The sequence below is a fragment of the Eleutherodactylus coqui genome, chromosome 1, assembly GCF_035609145.1.
Source record: "Eleutherodactylus coqui strain aEleCoq1 chromosome 1, aEleCoq1.hap1, whole genome shotgun sequence".
Lineage (NCBI taxonomy): Eukaryota > Metazoa > Chordata > Amphibia > Anura > Eleutherodactylidae > Eleutherodactylus > Eleutherodactylus coqui.
The window spans coordinates 267,218,072-267,238,205 of NC_089837.1; the positions used below are offsets into that span (position 1 = coordinate 267,218,072).

Consider the following 20,134-nt stretch of genomic DNA (forward strand, 5'->3'; position numbering starts at 1 on the left):
TTCATCTGGTCTTTCTCTGTCTCTGCCCTGCTTCCAACTTCACTAACTCCCCTCTTCTGCTCTCGGACCATAGCCTCCTCTCTTTCTCTGTCACGCTTCCTAACATCTTTCCAGACCCACCTACCTACCGTACCTACAGGAACCTTAAGGCCATTCACACCCAGGACTTTGCTGGATCCCTACAGTCCTCTATCTCTCTCCTCTCCTGCCAAACCTGGCTACCGCTCACTACAACACCGCTCCTAAACATGCCCTGGATGAAGCGGCGCCCCCCCCCCATGACCCAAGCCATTCGTATCTCCACTGCTAAAGAAGCCGACTCTTGACGTGACTGACGCTGCTAACTACCGACCCATCTCTAATCTCCCCTTCATCTCCAAACTTCTAGAACGCCTAGTTTACTCCCGCCTTGTAAGCTATTTCTCAGGGAACTCTTTCCTCGACCCCCTACAGTCTGGCTTCTGACCCCAACACTTGACAGAAACTGCCCTTACAAGGGTATCAAACAACCTCCTGACAACCAAATCGAGGGGCGATTTTTCCCTACTGATCCTCCTTGACCTCTCCACAGCATTCAACACTGTTGATCACAAACTCCTCCTAAGTATGCTTCGTTCCATCTGCCTAAAGGACACTATTCTCTCCTGGTTTTCCTCCTACCTATCTGACCGCTCATTCAGCATCTCAATTACTGGCTCTACCTCCCCTCCCTTTCCTGTTGGGGTCCCCCGAGGCTCGGTCTTCGGCCCCCTCCTTTTCTCCATCTCCAAAGCCCCTATTGGACAAGCCATCAGGAGTTTAGGCAGCCAATACTACCTCTACGCTGATGATACCCAGCTATACACCTCTTCCCGTGACATCTCTGCACCTTTCCTCCAAAACACCGACTGTCTGTCCGCTGTCTCTAACACTATGTCCTCTCTGTACCTAAAACTAAACCTCTCTAAAACTGACCTACTGGTATTTCCACCTTCCACTAACTGACCTCATCCTGACATCTCCATCTCAGTGTGTGGCACCACCATAACTCCCAGACAGCATGCCCGCTGCCTTGGGGTCATATTTGACTCCGATCTCTCCTTTACCCCCTACATCAAATCTCTTGCCCGAACATGTCAGCTGCACCTCAAGAACTTCGCAAGAATCCGCTCTTTTCTCACCGTAGACACGCTAAAAATGCTTATTGCTGCCCTCATCCACTCTCGACTCAATTATTGCAACTTGTTGCTGATCGGCCTCCCCTGCACCGGACTCTACCCTCTCCAATCTATCCTGAATGCGGCAGCCAGGCTCATCTTCCTGTCCAGCCGCTACTCGGACACTTCTGCCCTGTGACGGTCACTGCACTGATTGCCCGTTAAATACAGGATTCAATTTAAACTCACTAACTTCATCCACAAAGCCCTCCACAGCACAGCACCACCCTATATTGCCTCCCTCATCTCAATCCATCACCCAGCCCGGGCTGTCTGCTCTGCTAACGAAACTAGACTGCGCGCCCCTCTAATATAAACTTCTCATTCCCGCCTCCAAGACTTCTCCAGAGGAGCACCAGTCCTTTGGAACGCACTACTAAAGGCTACCAGGGCAATCCAGGACTCACAAAACTTCAAGCGTGCTCTAAAAACGCACCTCTTCAGGGAGGCAAACCGCATTCCCTAAACAAACCCCTCTGTACGCCGCCTGATAACATGCTCCCTGACCTACTGACTGCAATCCTTGCCAGCCAACATCAACTGCCCTTGCAGTCAGACCGATTCTGCCATCACACGGCTAAATGTCTGACCATTGTCTATGTGTATAGCGTCCCTCACTCTCCACCTCGCCATACCATGCACATCTCCAGCCCCTTTACCTTCTGTATCACCCCATTACTTGTAGTATGTAAGCTCGTTGGAGCAGGACCCTCACCCCTATTGTTTCCATCAACTGATTACTATGTAACCGTGGTTCTGTAATTTTTGTACTCTTGACTTTCTGTATTCCCCCTGTCTTTGTAAGAGCTGTGGAATATGTTGGCACTATACAAATAAGGATTATTATTATTACTTTTCACATCTTGGTACTTTACTTGAAGATCACTGGATTCAGATGCGATTATCCTAAGACTGATAACCTTGACCCAGTCAGTTGGTAACAATGTTGTTGTGGAGGAGTTAAAAAGACAGCATATAGTCCCAGCATGTTGTGGCAAAGCTCCTGATTTCTGTACTACCTGACCTTAGCTCTGTTTCCGGACTCTGCTTTGTTACTGCCTGCCCTGACCTACAGGCCTGGACTTTGTTTATGCACCTGTGCCGCTGGCCCTGACTCAAGCTTGTCTCAGTACTACGTGCCTGTTCAGATCTGCAGGTACTGCACCTTGACTAAGTGCAGCATCAGCTGCCACACAACCAAGACTATCTGTGCATGTAACAGCCTGGGGACACTGCAGGAAAGCCAGTATCTCACATGGAGGGGTTATGTGTGAAAACTGGAGTTCCTCAGGTACCGCCACCTCAGTTAGCCCAAAGCCATACCGTTGTGTGGTAAGGCGGGTCCACATCCAACTGTCGGACAGTTTGCTTAGCATGGATGTTGCTGGTGCTGCAAACACCATGCTGGATCCAGCCGCGAGTGATCGCCCATTCTAGGACCAAATTTCATGGATTCTGCAGATTGTCAAAACCAGTTTCAACCCTCTGGAAAATGCACAGTCTGCACAGGCTCCTATTCAAGCTGTCACTTAAACTGCTACACAAGTGCTGGCACAGCTAACCAAGTCTTCTGCCCCTGTCACTAGACTACAGTTACCTCTACTATTACGATATCATGAAGACTCCAAGTCAAGTTTTCTGAATCAGTGTTTGATACATTTTTGAACTTAATTAGCCCAGTTTACTAATGATTGCAGCAAAATCGAGTTTATCATTTATTTGCTGTCTGGTGACACTCTGGCCTGGGCTACACTACATTGGGAACGCAATAGCTCCAAGACCCCAATTCTCCAGACCTTCCTGTTCCTATTATGAACTGTTTTTGAGGAACCTAGTTGTGTGTCGTCTGCTGCTTTTGCACTTCCTCCTCTCCACCAGGAGTCATTGACCATCAGCCTGTATGACCTATTTTGTTGCATACTACACACCCCAATAGGCGATTGAAGTGAATGGGCCGCGCAGATACGTGGTGAATGCTCAGGAAACCTGTGTATTCACTGCATATTTGCGCACCATTTCAATGGGCCCATCTGCATTCTTTTTTGTGTACGCAAATATACAGGCATAAGCGATTTTCGATTGCGCAAATACGCAGCGTATTTGTGCAACCGAAACAATTACACCCATGTGAACGAACCCTAATAATGACCCTGATATTGGCCCCAGTAAAAATAACGACCCTCACAGTGGCCCAATTAGTAATATTAACCCCCTCAGTAGTAATACCCCCACAGCAACATTAACCCCCCTCAGTAATAATAATAAGCTCCCCTGAGTAATAAGCCCACCTCAGTAATAATAAGCCCCCCTCAGTAATAATGGTAAGACCTCCCCTCAGTAATAATAATAGGCCCTTCTCAGTAATAAGCCCCCCCCCCCTCAGTAATAATAACCCGCCCCTCAGTAGTAATAAGCTCCCCTCAGTAATAATAACCCCCTCCCCCTCAGTAATAATAGTTCCTCCCCAACTCATATACTTACCTCCTTCTTGCTGTCAGCGCCGCTCCCCCTCTGCTCGCGCTGAGCCCGGATGCACACTGACATCTGTGTGTAGCCTGGCACGCTTCCTCCCCTGTGGCACCACAGCTGGTAAACGTTGCAGTGGTGAGCGGCGTCGGCACGCTGCGGGCCACATAACATGAGGCAGCAGCCTGGGGTTTGACACCTGTGCCTTAGACATTTCATACAACCCGCGAAAGGTCCCACATCCCTAAGCGCCGTTTCTACTGCTGGGAGGTATGATTGGACTCTTGGGATTACTGGCACTCTCCTAGTGAATGTCGTTTGTATGGGATGCCGGGCGTTTTTATCACCCATTTATAGCTCCGAAGGACACTTCGTGCATGATCACACCAGCAGAATTTAATATTACATGTGTGATGTTTGTGTGTGTAATAAGCAGAGTCCGTCACGGCGCCCCCCCCAGAGACCCCATACTCACCTGTGGATCTGCTGCCCAATATCCCGCAATCCGTGCCGGCGCATATGCGCAGTACAGCGCATGACGCACTGGCAGTGTCATGTGACACGCCCACAGTGTCACATGACGCAGGCGTCGGTGGGTGGGGAAGCGTTTTCACTCTAGCTACTGCTGTGCTACAGCGGAAGATAGCGTGACGGACGGCTTCCCACGGGTGATTATGGGTAATTTCATGCTGCGGAATTCCGCACCGTGAGCATTGCGCTATTAGGTTCAATAGAACCTAATAGCTGCGGGTCAACACGGCGGAAGTCCGCCCATGGGAATTAGGCCTTACACATGACAGGGCCTATTATTCTCTACGGGTGCACAAAAAACACTGTGCATACACAATTACAATGAAGATCTTACTACTGGCTTACATAGGATACAACACGGCAGTTCTCCGCGTTCTCGCATGATATAATGGCATATTTTTCCATGTGAGCGTTAACGGGCGTGACATTTAGGAATGTTCCATCTTTTTAAACTGCACGGCTCACTAGTCGGCGGGCTGTGGAACGGCCACGTTTCCCAATTCCAAAATGGCCGCCGCACCGCTTCCGGTCCCGCCCTCTATTTCGCGCTGCTTGGAGTAGATGGAGCGGTCCGCTATTCTGGATGTGAGGGCAGTTTACGTGCTGACGTACGGCGTTTCTTGATTGCCTGGCTGTGTAACGCAGCGGACCGTCCCAGTGTCCCGAGGCAGCAGTACAGCACCAACATGTCGCGCTACACCCGGCCGCCCAACACCTCGCTCTTCGTTAGGAACGTGGCGGATACCACCAGGTACATTTCGGGTGGTTCCTAGCCGTTCAGGGGCCTACGCGTGGGGTCAGGGAGGGTGCGCGCAAGAGCAGGGTAGGTGGAGAGGCCCAGCCCTCCTCACAAGGGGCCTCCCTATAACTCCGTACTGACTGTAGCAACCAATCAGCGTGCAACTTACATCTTTTAGAGTTTCAGGATGAACATATTAATGACTTCTCCTTAGTTTGGGTCTGCAATGTGTGGTGGGGTCTGCTGCTCAGCTGTGGAGGTCTCAGGCATGTGAGGTTAGTCCATCTACCCCACACCCCTATAGCGGGCGCAACTACTCACCCTAGACATGTGCCCGCTATGAAGTGGCTGCAGGGCTCAATTTCAGCTGATTGCTGGCACCACATCTGATCCTGATGACCTACCCTGAGGAAAGCGCATCAGTATCCAGTCTTCTAGAAAAAAATCCCGCTCCTTGAGTTGTCATATTGCTGCAAAACTCAGCATGCAGTTACATCTCAGGCAGTGTTGTGGGTGATTAGATGAGCGGTCTTACCACCTCAGGCCCTATAAGTGGTTCCACCCTTGGACCATAAAATGGCTCTTAGAGGCTGCTTGTAGTGACAACTTTTCACGCTTGTGTGGAGATTATTGACCACTAGACACATCTAGGACAAAATTAAAGAGATTCCACCCAGTTAGCAGAGTCTGAGAAGGGATGTGTTATTGGAATGTGAGAAGCTGGACGGTCATATCGACGAATTGCCGTCACCTGGGCCGTTCTGACCACACTGTTAGGAGGTGTTAGAACCAGTGGATGCCTGAGGGTACGCACACAGGGCGAGTGGGCTCAGGACACCCTCGACAGACCAATAGTAGAGAGGATTGCCTGATTGTTTGCCATACAGAGACAGGCAGCAACATCGTTAGGCACTTGGCTGCAGGATATTTGGTCTCGTGGTGCCCATTACATGCACCGCCTGTGACACCCACTGTTGCCTCTGTTTGCCATTGTCAGGAATAATGAAACAACTGCTACAGAGTTATTGTCAGAGGCAAAGCCAGGTTTAGTTTGGACGTGGACAACGGCCATGTTCGTATCTGGAGACCTGGGGTTGAGCACCTCAATCCTGCCTTTATTGCTGGTGTGATGGTCTGGGGGGCCATCGCACACGACAATCGGTCACCCGTAGTAGTGGTACGAGGGGCAATGGCAGCTCAGCGATATGTTCAGGACATCCTGCAGCCACATGTGTTCCTTCCAAGAGGCAATTACCAGCAGGATAATGATTGGCCACACACAGCAAGGGTATCATAGGAATACCTCCACAACATTGCCACACTTCCTTGTGTTATGGGAATAATCTCATATTCCAGAAGATTCCACTAGTCTCCTCCAAATTGGTTATAATGAGGAGTTTCATGCATAATAATGTCTTTGAGTCTGCCTTCATCTTAGTCATTCTCTAATACCCTTCTTATTCATTTAAAGGAATACAATCGCTTTTACGGACAAACGTTACATCACAAAATGAGTATACAAAGAGAGCTATTGTGCTGATACAGAATTGGTTAATACAATAATATGATAATTTACATGTTAGTAAGGTATCAAAAGTGAAAGAATTTGCAGAGGTATAGTGTTATCTGTAAGGGGGCAGCTTATCCAATTAGAATACACAACTGCTCCGTGAGAATAATGTGTAGGAGGCATACGCATGATTCTAACACATTCTGATGTTGTACAGAAACACATTAAACTGCTAGCTTTTCACTAAAAGGGTAGATATAACAGTATATAGGTATGTATTAGCCTAAGCTAATATAAGAAATACATGACAAGGTAATGATATATAGCATACAAATATTATTACTATAACACCCAAGCTGCTCAGTCGCCAGATTTATTGCCAATAGAACATGTATGGGACCATCTGGGAAGCCAGCTGCCAAAAGCCTAGGAGTTTGCATGGGTATTAGTGTATCTTGACGTCACCAGGAACCTCCTGGTGGAGTCAAGATTGACAGGGGGGTGACACCCTCTGATGCTGATTGGCTGCACAGCAGGCTGGAAAACTAGGCCCTGGAAGGGCACTAAAGTCTCTGCCGGCGGCCCTGTCAGCTCAGTTGCCTCAGCTCCCCTACTGACATTTTCCCCCCTGCCGCCGGGAGTGTCAGCTCCGCACCCGGCGCTCGCCCACTGAAATTAGGTGCCCTCACCACCGCAGGGACTGGGAGATGTCTGGCTCGCGCTCCCCCACTGACAGCTGCCGGCTTGAGTGCTTCTGCTTGGCGGCAGGGAAAGCCGTATTTCTGCGATTTATCCCATCCTGCTGCTGTCCTCACTGCTCCGTCCTTTCCGCCGGCGGTGTCTGTATTGGGCGGTGGCTGTGAACTGTGTTGCGTCTGCCGGCTGTCGGTTCCGTGCCGGCCGGTGGCTCAGATTGCGTTGCGGCCGGCGCCTCGTCTCCATGCTGCCTACGTGTCGCAAAGCGTCTGCACTGACAGGGGGCTTCCAGCCTCTGGGCCACCGCGGGGGAACCTACTTGCAGCTGTGGCCTGACCCCCGGAGGCCGATGTATGCCTTTTCTGTCCTTTCTTTAGTGCCCTTCCAGGACCTAGTGCCCAAGACGCCATGCAGCCAATCAGCTACAGGGGACGTGCCCCCGCCTGTCAATCTTGACTCCACCAGCGATTGCTGGTGGCGTCAAGATACACTAATACTGCTTGCATGTTCTAGAGGCTCAGTTATGGCAAGTGTGGACATATATACTGCAGGGTATCATACAGAACCTGTATGCCTCCATGCCCTCCTGTATCACATCTTGTATCCAAGCTAGAGGCGGCCCAACAGGGTATTAGAGCCTCCATGCTCGCCTGTATCGCATCTTGCATCCAAGGTAGAGGCGGCCCAACAGGGTACTAAAGTCTCCCTTCAAGGGCTTAGTTTTCTGCAATATATTATCCGTTTGTTCTGATATTGTACTCATATCAATGTTCCAATCGCATATAAAGTTTCATTTCATTCCGACAACTCCTTCTAAGGACTTGACAGTGAGTGTAATTAGGCATACCTCCCAACTCTTGAACAACTAAAAGAGGGGCAACTGGAGTGGTGTGCTTAGCGTGTTGCAGCAAACTTTGATGGCCATACCCCTTTTACACAAGACCATGCCCTCTGTATCCCATAATACAGCCCCAGAACCGAAGTTGTATACACTGCACCAGAACCATCTTAAAGGCAGTCAGTTAAGCGGCAATTGGTGCCTAGTAGCACAGGTAACAAGCAGTATTAGCTTTGCCTGCACCAAGTATCCAGAAGCTAGCTGATGCAGAGGAGGGACGCTGGTCACTGGCCAGGACAATTGGGGGGCATGTCTTATGGAGTGGTCACACTTTTTTTTTTTTACTACGCTGTGGGATAGCATCTGGGGGTTCGAAGAAAGTGCCAAAAACAGCATTGTGACTGAGCCCCTGAGTAGTAGAAATGGAACTGTTCGCATTAGTGAAGCGCGTACTGCTTTGGTGTCCGTTCCATTTGTTTCTGTTATATTTTAAGTATATTCTGTACTTGAAATAAAACAAACACAAACTCTGTCAAACGGACACCAAAATGCTGCCCTTTTGTCCTCATGTCCACGGCACACTCGGATTTTTGATGCGGATATCCGCAACGGACTAACTAAGTCGTCGTTATAAGAAATTTTTATTGCTTGCGGGAGATCGCGGATTGCAGGTTTTTGTTTTCCCGCACGGAAAAATCTACAACCCCACCTCAAAGCCTTTTCCCCACCTTCCTAATTGATTTTAACCTTCAAATCCACAAATGTATCTAAGTGTATTTGCGGATACACTGTGGATCCTAAGCTCCCATAGAGATGAATGGAGCCACATCCGTGCGTGATCTGCGATGAAATTGAGTATGCTGCGATTTATTATCCATGTGTGGCATCTGCAAATCATTAAAGATCAAATCCGCAGGTGTTAAATGAAGTGCGGATGCACCATGCTTCTTAATGCGTGGCTAGAACTGCGGATCACCCGCACGGGTTTTGCAGATCAAATCTGCCCATGGACTTTGGGCCTTATACCAATGACAGTGGTTCTGTCAGCGCTGGTTTCACCAGCTGTTATGTAATGCCCTGTTGTAAATGCAGTAAAGAAACACTGAACGCCCCCTTAGGGCTCATTCACACAAACGTATTTGCGCAGTGTATTACATGTGCAACCTTTGTGTTCAGTGAATAAAACCCATTGATTTCAATGGGTTCATTCAGATGATCATATTCAGATGTTTGTATGAAAAAATACGCGGCATGGCCTATTTTGATACTTGTTGTGCACCACAATAGGCTATTGAAGAGAATGTGCAAATAAGCAGTAAATACATGGGCTCTTCTGTGTACTTTGTGCGTAAATGCACACATTGACTGGGAAAATACAGGGGCATAAATGATTTTTCAGTTGTGTAAGGCCTCAAGTCCACGGGGAAAATCAGGCCCGCTACGGATTCTTCATGGAGAATCCCGCAGCAGGTCCCTCCTGCCCCGCGGACATGAGGCTAAAAAATAAGAATAAACTCACTTGTCCGGACGCTGCAGATCTTCCCTCCGTCGCGGCTGGGTATTATTTCTTCGGCCTGGCGGATGTGCTCGGCACGCTGGCAGTGTGCCGCGCGCATGTGCCGGCCACATCCGCCGGCCGTGATGGAGGGAAGATCCGCAGTGTCTGGACAGGTGAGTTTTAATTCTGGTACGGGTGTTCCGCGGATCCGGGCGGCTTCCATAGGCCTCAATAGAAGCCTGCGGGAGACCCAAACTAAAATTGGAGCATGCCGCGTTGTTTTCCCGCACACGCAATCCGCGCCTCAAGGGTAAAATGACATCCGCAGGTATTAAACTACCTGCGGGTGTCCAATGCATCCCTATGGGGCGCGGATCCGCCTGCAGGAAAAACGCTGCGGATTTTAAATAATCTTTTTACCGTGGACATGAGGCCTAAGACATTGATGGCTTAATCTGGGAATCAGAGCAGTTGAATGCCCACTGATGTAGACCATGTGGCATACCCTAGTGACATGCAATCAATGTTTTTGCTTAGACGGCCTCTTTACGTGCTTTTGCTAATAGCTTTCCTTGCCCATCCAGTTCAGCCTATTACCCCGCCCCCACCTCCCTCATGCTAATCCTGAGAGGCAAAAAAACAAAACATTGAGGACGAATCCAATTTTCCTTGCTAAATTAAAAAAATCCTTCCTGACTCCAAGTTTAGCCATCAGAATAATCCCTGGATCAACAACCCTTCTGAAGTATTTAGTGACCATAACATAATATTGTATCACTCAAGAAAAGAAAGGCATCCAGGCCCCTCTTAAACTCTTATTGAAATACTGCGTCCTCGGGCAAAGAGTTCTATAGTCTCGCTCCTCTTACCGTAACGAAGCCCCTTCTATATTGGTGTAGAAACCTTCTTTCCTCTACATGCAGAGGATGCCCCCTTGTCACAGTCCTGGGTATAAATAGATGAGATCTCTGTATTGTCCCCTGATATATTTATACAAGGCTATTGAGTCGACCCTCAATTGTCTTTTTTACTCAAGTGAATAACCACAATTTTGATAACCTCTCAGGTATTGTAGTCCACCCATTCCATTTATTTGGTTGCCTGCCTTTAAACACACTCAAGCTCTGATATGCCCTTTTTGAGTATCGGTGCCCAAAACTGTAAACCATATTCAATGTGTGGTCTGACCAGTGAGTTTTAAAGAGTAAGAACAATGTTCTTGTCGTGTGCTCCTCGTCATGTGCCCCTATAGCTATTTGCCTTGGCAGCAGCTGCCTGACACTGGTTGCTCCTGTTCCCTTAGTTAACTAAAGTCACAAGTCCTTTTCCGTGTCAGTTTTGCTTAGTGGTCTCCCATTTAGTGTGTAATGGTGACATATATTTCTCCTGCCCATGTGAATAACCTTACATTTTTCGGTGTTAAACCAGGTCATTAATAAATATATTAAAAAGAATAGGGCCCAATACTGGCCCCTGTAGTACCCCACTAGTAACAGTGACGCAATCAGTGTATGTGGACGAGGAGAAAAAAGAGGTGTGGAGCAAAACCTGTACAGTTGTGTTTGTTGTGAAAAATGATACTGTAAAAGTGGTGAAGAGAGTGAAGTGGTAACTTCAATGGTGGAGGTGCTGCCTGACCAGGTGACGCACCACCTGGGTGGGCGTGATAGAGTAGGAGGATAGAACTAAAAAAAATGGCAGTGGAGAAGGCGCAACACTCCAGGTTAAAGCAGATAGGAAGTGACCAAAGGTTTGGAAAACTTCTCCTTTTATTTAATAAAGTACGTGATCAGCTTATGAAAACGCGTTTCGGGGATAACCCCTTCGTCAGTTCAGCTGGTGTTTAAAACATACAAGCAATTGGTGGGTCCCAAAAGGGTTAATGATTAGATCTGTTTGCCTGTGGGGTGCGGGTCAGCCAGGGCAGGAGCAGGAGAACTTCGTAATTTAATTGTAGATCCCCATTAGGATGAACTCCATGCCTGGCAATGTCATCCAGTGTGCTACTTGTGCAATGTATGCGGCCCTTGATCAGCCGTTTGAGGGTGCATACTGTTGCGCAAGATGCGTGCACGTCACACATTTAGAAGCCCAAATCCTGGATCTAAATGTGCAACTGGCAACACTGAGAGCCACTGACATCATGGAAATGAGTTTGGTGCTCACTGAGCAGGCACTTGCTGGGGTAGAGGCGGGGCGGATGCTAGTACGTAAGATCAGGGGGAGCAGGCAGTAAGCTGGGTGACAGATAGGAGGGGTAGAGGGAAGAGAACCAGGGAGGCTAGTCCTGAACTGGCACAACACAACAAGTTTGCAAAGTTTGCAGATGAGGGGCATGCCATTACAGAGCCAGCACTGCTGCAGCACGACATGCCCTCTGAACGCCAGGGAGATGACTGCTCCAGTGAGATGGGGACGGGGAGCGCACGGCAGGCTAGACAGGTCCTAGTGGTGGGGGACTCAATTATAAGGGGGACAGATAGAGCAAGCTGCCATAAAGACCGGGATCGTCGAACGGTGTGTTGTCTTCCTGGCGCTCGAGTTCGACACATCGCGGATCAGATTGACAGATTACTGGGAGGGGCTGGTGAGGATCCAGTGCTCATGGTGGACGTTGGCACCAATGAACAAATTAGAGGTCAATGGAGGGCCCTCAAAAATGATTTCAGGGATTTAGGATCCAAGCTCAGGTTGAGGACCTCCAGGGTAGTTTTCTCGGAAATACTACCTGCACCACAAGCCACACTACAAAAAGGCAGCTGGATCTTAGGGAAGTAAACAAGTGGCTCCGGAGTTGGTGTAAGAAAGAGGGATTTGTGTTCCTGGAGAACTAGGCTGACTTTGCGGTCGGCTACAGGCTCTACCGTAGGGACGGGCTGCATCTCAATGGGGAGGGTACAGTTGTGTTGGGGGAGAAGATGGCTAGAATGCTGGAGGAGTGTTTAAACTAGGGACTGGGGGGGAGGGCAAAAAGAGAAATAAGGGGATAGTCAGCATAGCTAGCGACCTGGGTCTAAGCAATGGGAACGGGGGTTGAGCTGGAGGAGGGGTTAGTACAGTTAGAACTGTCAGATCAGCCAATAGTACCATTAGTAACAAAATGAGAATAAAGAACAAAAAAACTGTATAAATTGTATGCAAGAAGTGTGATCGGCAAAGTGGGTGAGCTTGAAGCGAGAATGACTGATGAAAACTATGATATAGTTGGAATAACGGAAAAATGGCTTGATAAGTGTGATTGGGCGGTGAATTTACAGGGGTACAATCTCTTCAGAAGAGACCGTGGAAACTAGAAAGGGGGAGGGGTATGTCTGTACGTCAAATCGTACTTCTTGCCGAGGCTACGGGAAGATATAGGTGCAGGAGATAAATACGTGGAATCTCTGTGGGTAGAAATACAGGGAGAAAAAAATAACACAATCCTGATAGGGGTTTTCTATAGACCACCAAAAGCAAAAGAAGAAACTGAAACGTTACTATTAAGGCAGATAGAAGAGGTGTCAAAGCGCAACGAAGTAATTATCATGGGGGACTTTAATTATCCGGATATAGCATGGGAAAACGAAACCTGCAATTCTCATAGGGGTGATAAATTCTTGAGAACAATTAAAGATAACTACCTTACCCAACTTGTGTGGGAGCCAACTAGAGGGAGGGCCACTCTGGACTTAGTACTAACGAACCGGACCGAATAACTGTCGTTCAATAAGAAGCCTTATCAGGGAGCGACAAATAAACTAAACTTTAGTAAAGCAAAATTTGATCAGCTTAGAACTACTATCGGTAACATTAATTGGGATAACATCCTCAAAAATATCAGTACAGACAACAAATAGGAAAAGTTTAAAAAAAAAATCCTAATCATCTCATGTGAGCAGTTCATTCCCTTTAAAAATAAAAGAACTTCAAGTAAACGGAAACGAATGTGGCTCGACAAGACGGTAAGAGGCAATAAATGAAAAAAAGAAAGCGTTCAAACTACTAAAGCAAGATGGCAGCGAAGAAGCGCTAAAATCGTACAGGGAAAAAATAAAATATGCAGAAAAGAAAAGATCAAAATTGCTAAGGAGGAGGCTGAAAGACTGATCGCCAAAGAGGGCAAAAACAACCCAAAACTACTTTTTAACTATATTAACAGCAAAATGATTTGCACTGAGAGCACTGGCCCTTTCATAAATAATGCGGGAGAAATAATTGAAGATGATGGAGAAAAGGCAAATCTATTAAATAGTTTCTTTTCAAGCATATTCACGAACGAAAAGGAATTGTCACATGAGATGCAAGGGACCAAAATGAACCCCTCACAAAATATCTCATACCTAACGCAGGAGGAAGTGCTGAACCGGTTAAAGAAGATTAAAATCGATAAATCGCAAGGCCCAGATGAAATACACCCAAGGGTATTAAGGGAACTAAGTGATGAGATAGCTAGGCCACTATATCTAATATTTAGGGATACTATCAAGACCAGGGTTGTACCACTGGATTGGCGCATTGCCAACGTGGTTCCAATTTACAAAAAGAGGTCCAAAAGTGAGCCTGGTAACTACAGGCCGGTAAGTCTCACTTCAGTAACTGGAAAAATATTTGAGGGGTTTCTGAGAGACGCCATCGAAGAATACCTCAAGGAGAACGGTATAACTCCTCACCAGCATGGATTCATGAAGGGTGTCAGACCAATCTGATCAGCTTCTACGATGAAGTGAGCGCTAGGCTGGACCTGGGAGAGTCTATTGATCTCGTATATCTGGACTTCTCTAAAGCATTCGACACCGTGCCGCATAATAGGCTGATATATAAAATGAGACAGCTCTGATTGGGTGAAAACGTGTGTATCTGGGTAAAGGATTGGCTCAGAGATAGAAAGCAGAGGGTGGTAATAAATGGTTCGTACTCTGATTGGGCCATCGTCGCTAGCAGGGTGCCACAGGGCTCAGTATTAGGCCCCATTCTGTTCAATATATTTATCAACAACCTGATAGAGGGACTGCACAGTAAAATATCAATATTTGCAGATGACACAAAATTATACAATATAATCAATACATTTGAGGGCAATGTATGGCTACAAATGGACCTAGATAAGCTACTTTGGAGGTCCTTGCTTTAAGCTTACATCGTAGTTCCCTGAAATCGTTTTATACGGACCTTCCATTCAACTTTAAGGCCTCCTGTCCACAGGCTAGCGATATTCCGCCGCTGGGGAGCAGGGGAGAGAAATGGACAATCCTCCGCGGTGAGCCTATCTGATATGATGGGCTCACAGCAGAGAATCGTGGCAAATCGTAGCATGCCGTTCGTGGACGTCGAGCTGCGCTTTCCATAGTTAAGTCTATGGAAAGTGTTCACTGTGTTACCCAGTGGATTATCGCCGCAGGTAACGTATCTCCAGCGGACAGGGGGCCTAATTTTGTCATTGGTGCCAATGTGTGCAATGACCACTGGATCCCCACCAGCCCCTCTCTGTAATCTTTCACCCTGATTGTCAAGCTCGATGGCCAGGAAGGTCACACTGTTCGATGATCCTAGACTTTATGGTAGATTTTTTTTAGTCTGTCCCCCTAATAATTCAAAAGTTTGGGGTCACCCAAACAATTTTGTGTTTTCCATGAAAAGTCACACTTATTCACCACCATGCGTTGTGAAATGAATAGAAAATAGAGTCAAGACATTGACAAGGTTAGAAATAATGATTTGTATTTGAAATAACATTGTTTTTACATCAAACTTTGCTTTCGTCAAAGAATCCTCCTTTTGCAGCAATTACAGCATTGCACACCTTTGACATTCTAGCTGTTAATTTGTTGAGGTAAGCTTGTGAAATTGCACCCCACGCTTCTAGAAGCATCTCCCACAAGTTGGATTGGTTGGATGGGCACTTCTGGCGTACCATACGGTCAAGCTGCTCCCACAACAGCTCAATGGGGTTCAGATCTGGTGACTGCGCTGGCCACTCCATTACCGATAGAATACCAGCTGCCTGCTTCTGCTGTAAATAGTTCTTGCACAATTTGGAGGTGTGTTTAGGGTCATTGTCCTGTTGTAGGATGAAATTGGTTCCAATCAAGCGCTGTCCACTGGGTATGGCATGGCGTTGCAAAATGGAGTGATAGCCTTCCTTATTCAGAATCCCTTTTACCCTGTACAAATCTCCCACCTTACCAGCACCAAAGCAACCCCAGACCATCACATTACCTCCACCATGCTTAACAGATGGCGTCAGGCATTCTTCCAGCATCTTTTCATTTGTTCTGCATCTCACAAACGTTCTTCTTTGTGATCCAAACACCTCAAACTTGGATTCATCCGTCCACAACCCTTTTTTCCAGTCTTCCTCTGTCCAATGTCTGTGTTCTTTTGCCCATCTTAATCTTTTTCTTTTATTGGCCAGTCTCAGATATGGCTTTTTCTTTGCCACTCTGCCCTGAAGCCCAAAATCCCGCAGCCGCCTCTTCACTGTAGATGTTGACACTGGTGTTTTGCGGGTACTATTTAATGAAGATGCCAGTTGGGTACCTGTGAGGCGTCTGTTTCTCAAACTAGAGACTCTAATGTGCTTATCTTCTTGCTTAGTTGTGCAACGCGGCCTCCCACTTCTTTTTCTACTCTGGTTAGAGCCTGTTTGTGCTGTCCTCTGAAGGGAGTAGTACACACCGTTGTAGGAAATCTTCAATTTCTTAGCAATTTCTCGCATGGAATAGCCTTCATTTCTAAGAACAAGAATAGACTGTCGGGTTTCAGATGAAAGTTCTCTTTTTCTGGCCATTTTGAGCGTTTAATTGACCCCACAAATGTGATGCTCCAGAAACTCAATCTGCTCACAGGAAGGTCAGTTTTGTAGCTTCTGTAACGAGCTAGACTGTTTTCAGATGTGTGAACATGATTACACAAGGGTTTTCTAATCATCAATTAGCCTTCTGAGCCAATGAGCAAACACATTGTACCATTAGAACACTGGAGTGATAGTTGCTGGAAATGGGCCTCTATTCACCTTTGTAGATTTTGCACAAAAAGCCAGGCATTTGCAGCTAGAATAGTCATTTACCACATTAGCAATGTATAGAGTGCATTTGTTTAAAGTTAGGACTAGTTTAAAGTTATCTTCATTGAAAAGTACAGTGCTTTTCCTTCAAAAATAAGGACATTTCAATGTGACCCCAAACTTTTGAACGGTAGTGTATCTCCAGCGGACAGGAGGCCTAATTTTGTCATTGGTGCCAATGTGTGCAATGACCACTGGATCCCCACCAGCCCCTCTCTGTAATCTTTCACCCTGATTGTCAAGCTCGATGGCCAGGAAGGTCACACTGTTCGATGATCCTAGACTTTATGGTAGATTTTTTTTAGTCTGTCCCCCTAATAATTTCCTACTAGCTGGACCTGTCTAGCCTGCCCTGCGCTCCTATTTCCCTTCTTAATGGAGCAGACATTCCCCTGGCAGTCAGAGGGCATCTCGTGCTGCAGCACTGCTAATGCTGTAAACTTTGCAAACTTGTTGGGGAATGCCAGCTCAGTAATAGACCGATAATTTGACTGATAATCATTCAGTGTAAATGCAAAAAAATTGCCCACTTCTCACTAGTTAAGCTTACTTTTCAGTCAGCTCAAAATACCTTGCGCTGGCTTGTCATTCCGTGTAAATGCTCAGTGCTCCTTAGCAGGGACGTCAGCACTTGTGCAGCCATTTAAAAGACTGTTGGCCTGTGTAAAACTCGCTTAAGGCCGGGCTCACAAATGCGTAAGATTACTATATATTACATGAGTGCCGTACGCCTGTGTGATGCGCAGTAACTCACAGGCAATCAATTACATTGCTTTACGCAGTTCCAATCACATTAGTGTCAGAATTGCGTAATACGTGAGTGCAAAAAAAAAAAAAAAAAGCATGTTCTATTTTGCCGCATGTATACGCAAGATAGAGCCCATTGTTCTCTATGGGCAAGTACATACGTGCTCACATACACAATTACATTGGAAATATAAACCAAAAAAAACTGTGTTTTGCACATGACAGTGTGCTTGAGATGCGCAGTACAATTTTGCCAGCATACACGGCTATAAAACGCGGCGTGCAACCCCCATCCCATGCAGCGTCTTTCACTCATGGCCGCGTGAGCCTGACCATAGTATGCCTGTTTGGATGTTGTTGATGTTTTTAATATGGAATGTATATTGTTTGTACTTCTATATTCGGCCAAGTTCTCTTCTACACACTGGCCTCTGGTTGATTTCCGTTGTTTGACTCCACCCTTGGAACAACATATATACTGGAACTGCTGTCTCCAGAGCAGAGCTAGATGGACCCCATTGACTGTCTGGCCAGCTTCCAGCATGTGGGCCAAAATGCTCCTGGTCGAAATGGCGCAGTTTGCTGCACTATTTCATCCTGGATTTTGTGCTGCATGGAGCCTCCGATGCAGAGTGAATGTAGCCTTAGGCAGTCAGCAAATGCAGACGATTTTTAATCTCATCACAGCTACTGTGGTCTAGCTGTGCGTTGGCACTTATGTACTGTTTGAGCCTTTTATATATAGAACTTGTTCTCAGTTGGCATCTCTTGACAGATCCTGCAAGTACTTCTGAGAATTGAGCAGCTGATGCTGAGTACATTTTAGCCCCTGACATACTGGTTTAAGCTGCAGATCATGTGTTACAATATTGGAGAGAAGGGATCCAACCTTGTGGTGGGGTGGGGGATGAAATGTGAGCTAGGTATGACTAAACAAGCTCATTTTGTAAATATAAGGCCTTAAAGGGGTTGTCCCGCGAAAGCAAGTGGGGTTAAGCACTTCTGTATGGCCATATAAATGCACTTTGTAATATACATCGTGCATTAAATATTGGCCATACAGAAGTTATTCACTTACCCCCTCCGGTGTTGGCGTCCCCGTCTCCATGGCGCCGACCGAAGCCGCCTTCTGCCTGGATTAGACGCGCTTGCGCTGTCTGCTCTCTTCTGTCCGGCTCCGGCGTGCTCGTGCCGCAGAGGTCTTCTGCACATGCGCAGAAGACCTGTGCGGCACGAGCACGCCGGAGCGGCCCCTTCAGCGGTACAGAAGAAGCAGACAGCGCAAGCGCGTCTAATCCAGGCAGAAGAAGGCTTCGGTCGGCGCCATGGAGACAAGGACGCCAACACCGGAGGGGGTAAGTATAAAACGTCTGTATGGCCAATATTTAATGCATGATGTATATTACAAAGTGCATTTATATGGCCATACAGAAGTGCTTAACCCCACTTGCTTTCGCGGGACAACCCCTTTAAAGGGGTTGTCCCACAAAATGAAGTTATCCTCTATCCACAGCATAGGGAATAAATATTTGATCACTGAGGAACCCTATCAATCACAGACAGGTCCTGAAGATCCCGAAATGAATGAAACGATTGTGTAGTATGGTTACCACTGTGTCATTCACTTCAGTGGGACTGCCGAAGATGGCAAAGTTCAAGTAATGGACTGTTTCCAGCAGTCTCATTGAAATGAGTGGAGGTGCCCCCACTCCCAGCATTTGGAGCCTCACAGATGTGTTTTCCCCTATCTTCCAACATTAAGAAAAACGTGTGCGCGTGTGTGTTGCACTTATCAACCTAACAAACTCTGCTTTATAGATCACAGCTTTAGGCCTCATGTCCATGGAGCTTATTTCTGCTGCGGAATTCAGAGTGGGCGTTCCGCTCCAGATTCCGTAACATTAAAGGGGTTGTCTCGCGATTGGCTGGAATCGGCACATGTGACGGGGGCGGAGCTACGTGATGATGCGTACAAGGGGGCGGAGCCAAAACGCAGCTGCTGCCGAGCCGAAGGGAGAAGACCCATCTGCGCAAGCGCGTCTAAAAAAGCAAGAAGACACCGAAATTAGACGGAGCCATGGAGACGGGGACGCCAGCAACGGAGCAGGTAAGTGAATAACTTCTGTATGGCTCATATTTAATGCACGATGTATATTACAAAGTGCATTAATATGGCCATACAGAAGTACTTAACCCCACTTGCTTTCGCGGAACAACCCCTTTAACCCTCCATAGCATGGTATGGAAAAATGATTTTTTTTCATGTACACGAGTGGAAGCCAATTGTGGTTTACGATCGTGGATGAAAAATCGCAGCGCATGTCTGTTGGCTCACCGTGTGGACCATCTGCAGTACAGGGGGAAAGAAAAAAGTTGACTTAGTTACAGTATGGCCACTCTGCAGCATGCAGGGGGCCATACTGTAACTAAGTTTTAAAAACGGAATCTCCCGGCTCCTATGAACCCATAAACTTAGTTTGAGGCTCATAGGAGCTAAAGTTCTGAGCGTGGGGATGTGACACGACTTCACTGTCAAAGCTGTAGTTGCATACATCCTGCTGATGCCTCATTGTAAGCTTCTGCCTTTGTAGTTTGTGGGATGCTGCAGCTTTGACAACGGGGAAGATAAGTATAGTTATCACATCTCCAGACTTGGTACTATAGCTCCAATAAACCAGTTGTAGGCTCATATGGACGGACAGCCTACCTTTAAAATTTCCAGCACCTTACACACTGAATAAAGGAGCTACGGGTCTGTTACACTAGCTAGGACTGTACAAGCATGAATGTATACTGTGGTAGTTGAGCAGTTCTGTGCTGCACTTCTCATTCCAAGTGTGAGTGAGGCCTTACTTTTGTTCACAAAAGTCT

General features: G+C 47.0%; 1 protein-coding gene across 1 annotated transcript in view; it reads left to right on the forward strand.

Annotated features, from left to right (window-relative positions):
- Positions 1-4,770: 4,770 nt before the first annotated feature.
- The window catches only part of SRSF12 (serine and arginine rich splicing factor 12), a 32,952-nt gene continuing 17,588 nt past the window's right edge, over positions 4,771-20,134 (forward strand). The window contains exon 1 of the mRNA XM_066608644.1: positions 4,771-4,944. Within this exon, the coding sequence (XP_066464741.1) occupies positions 4,880-4,944 (65 nt within the window). The 5' untranslated portion in view covers positions 4,771-4,879. The remainder of the gene's footprint in view (positions 4,945-20,134) is intronic.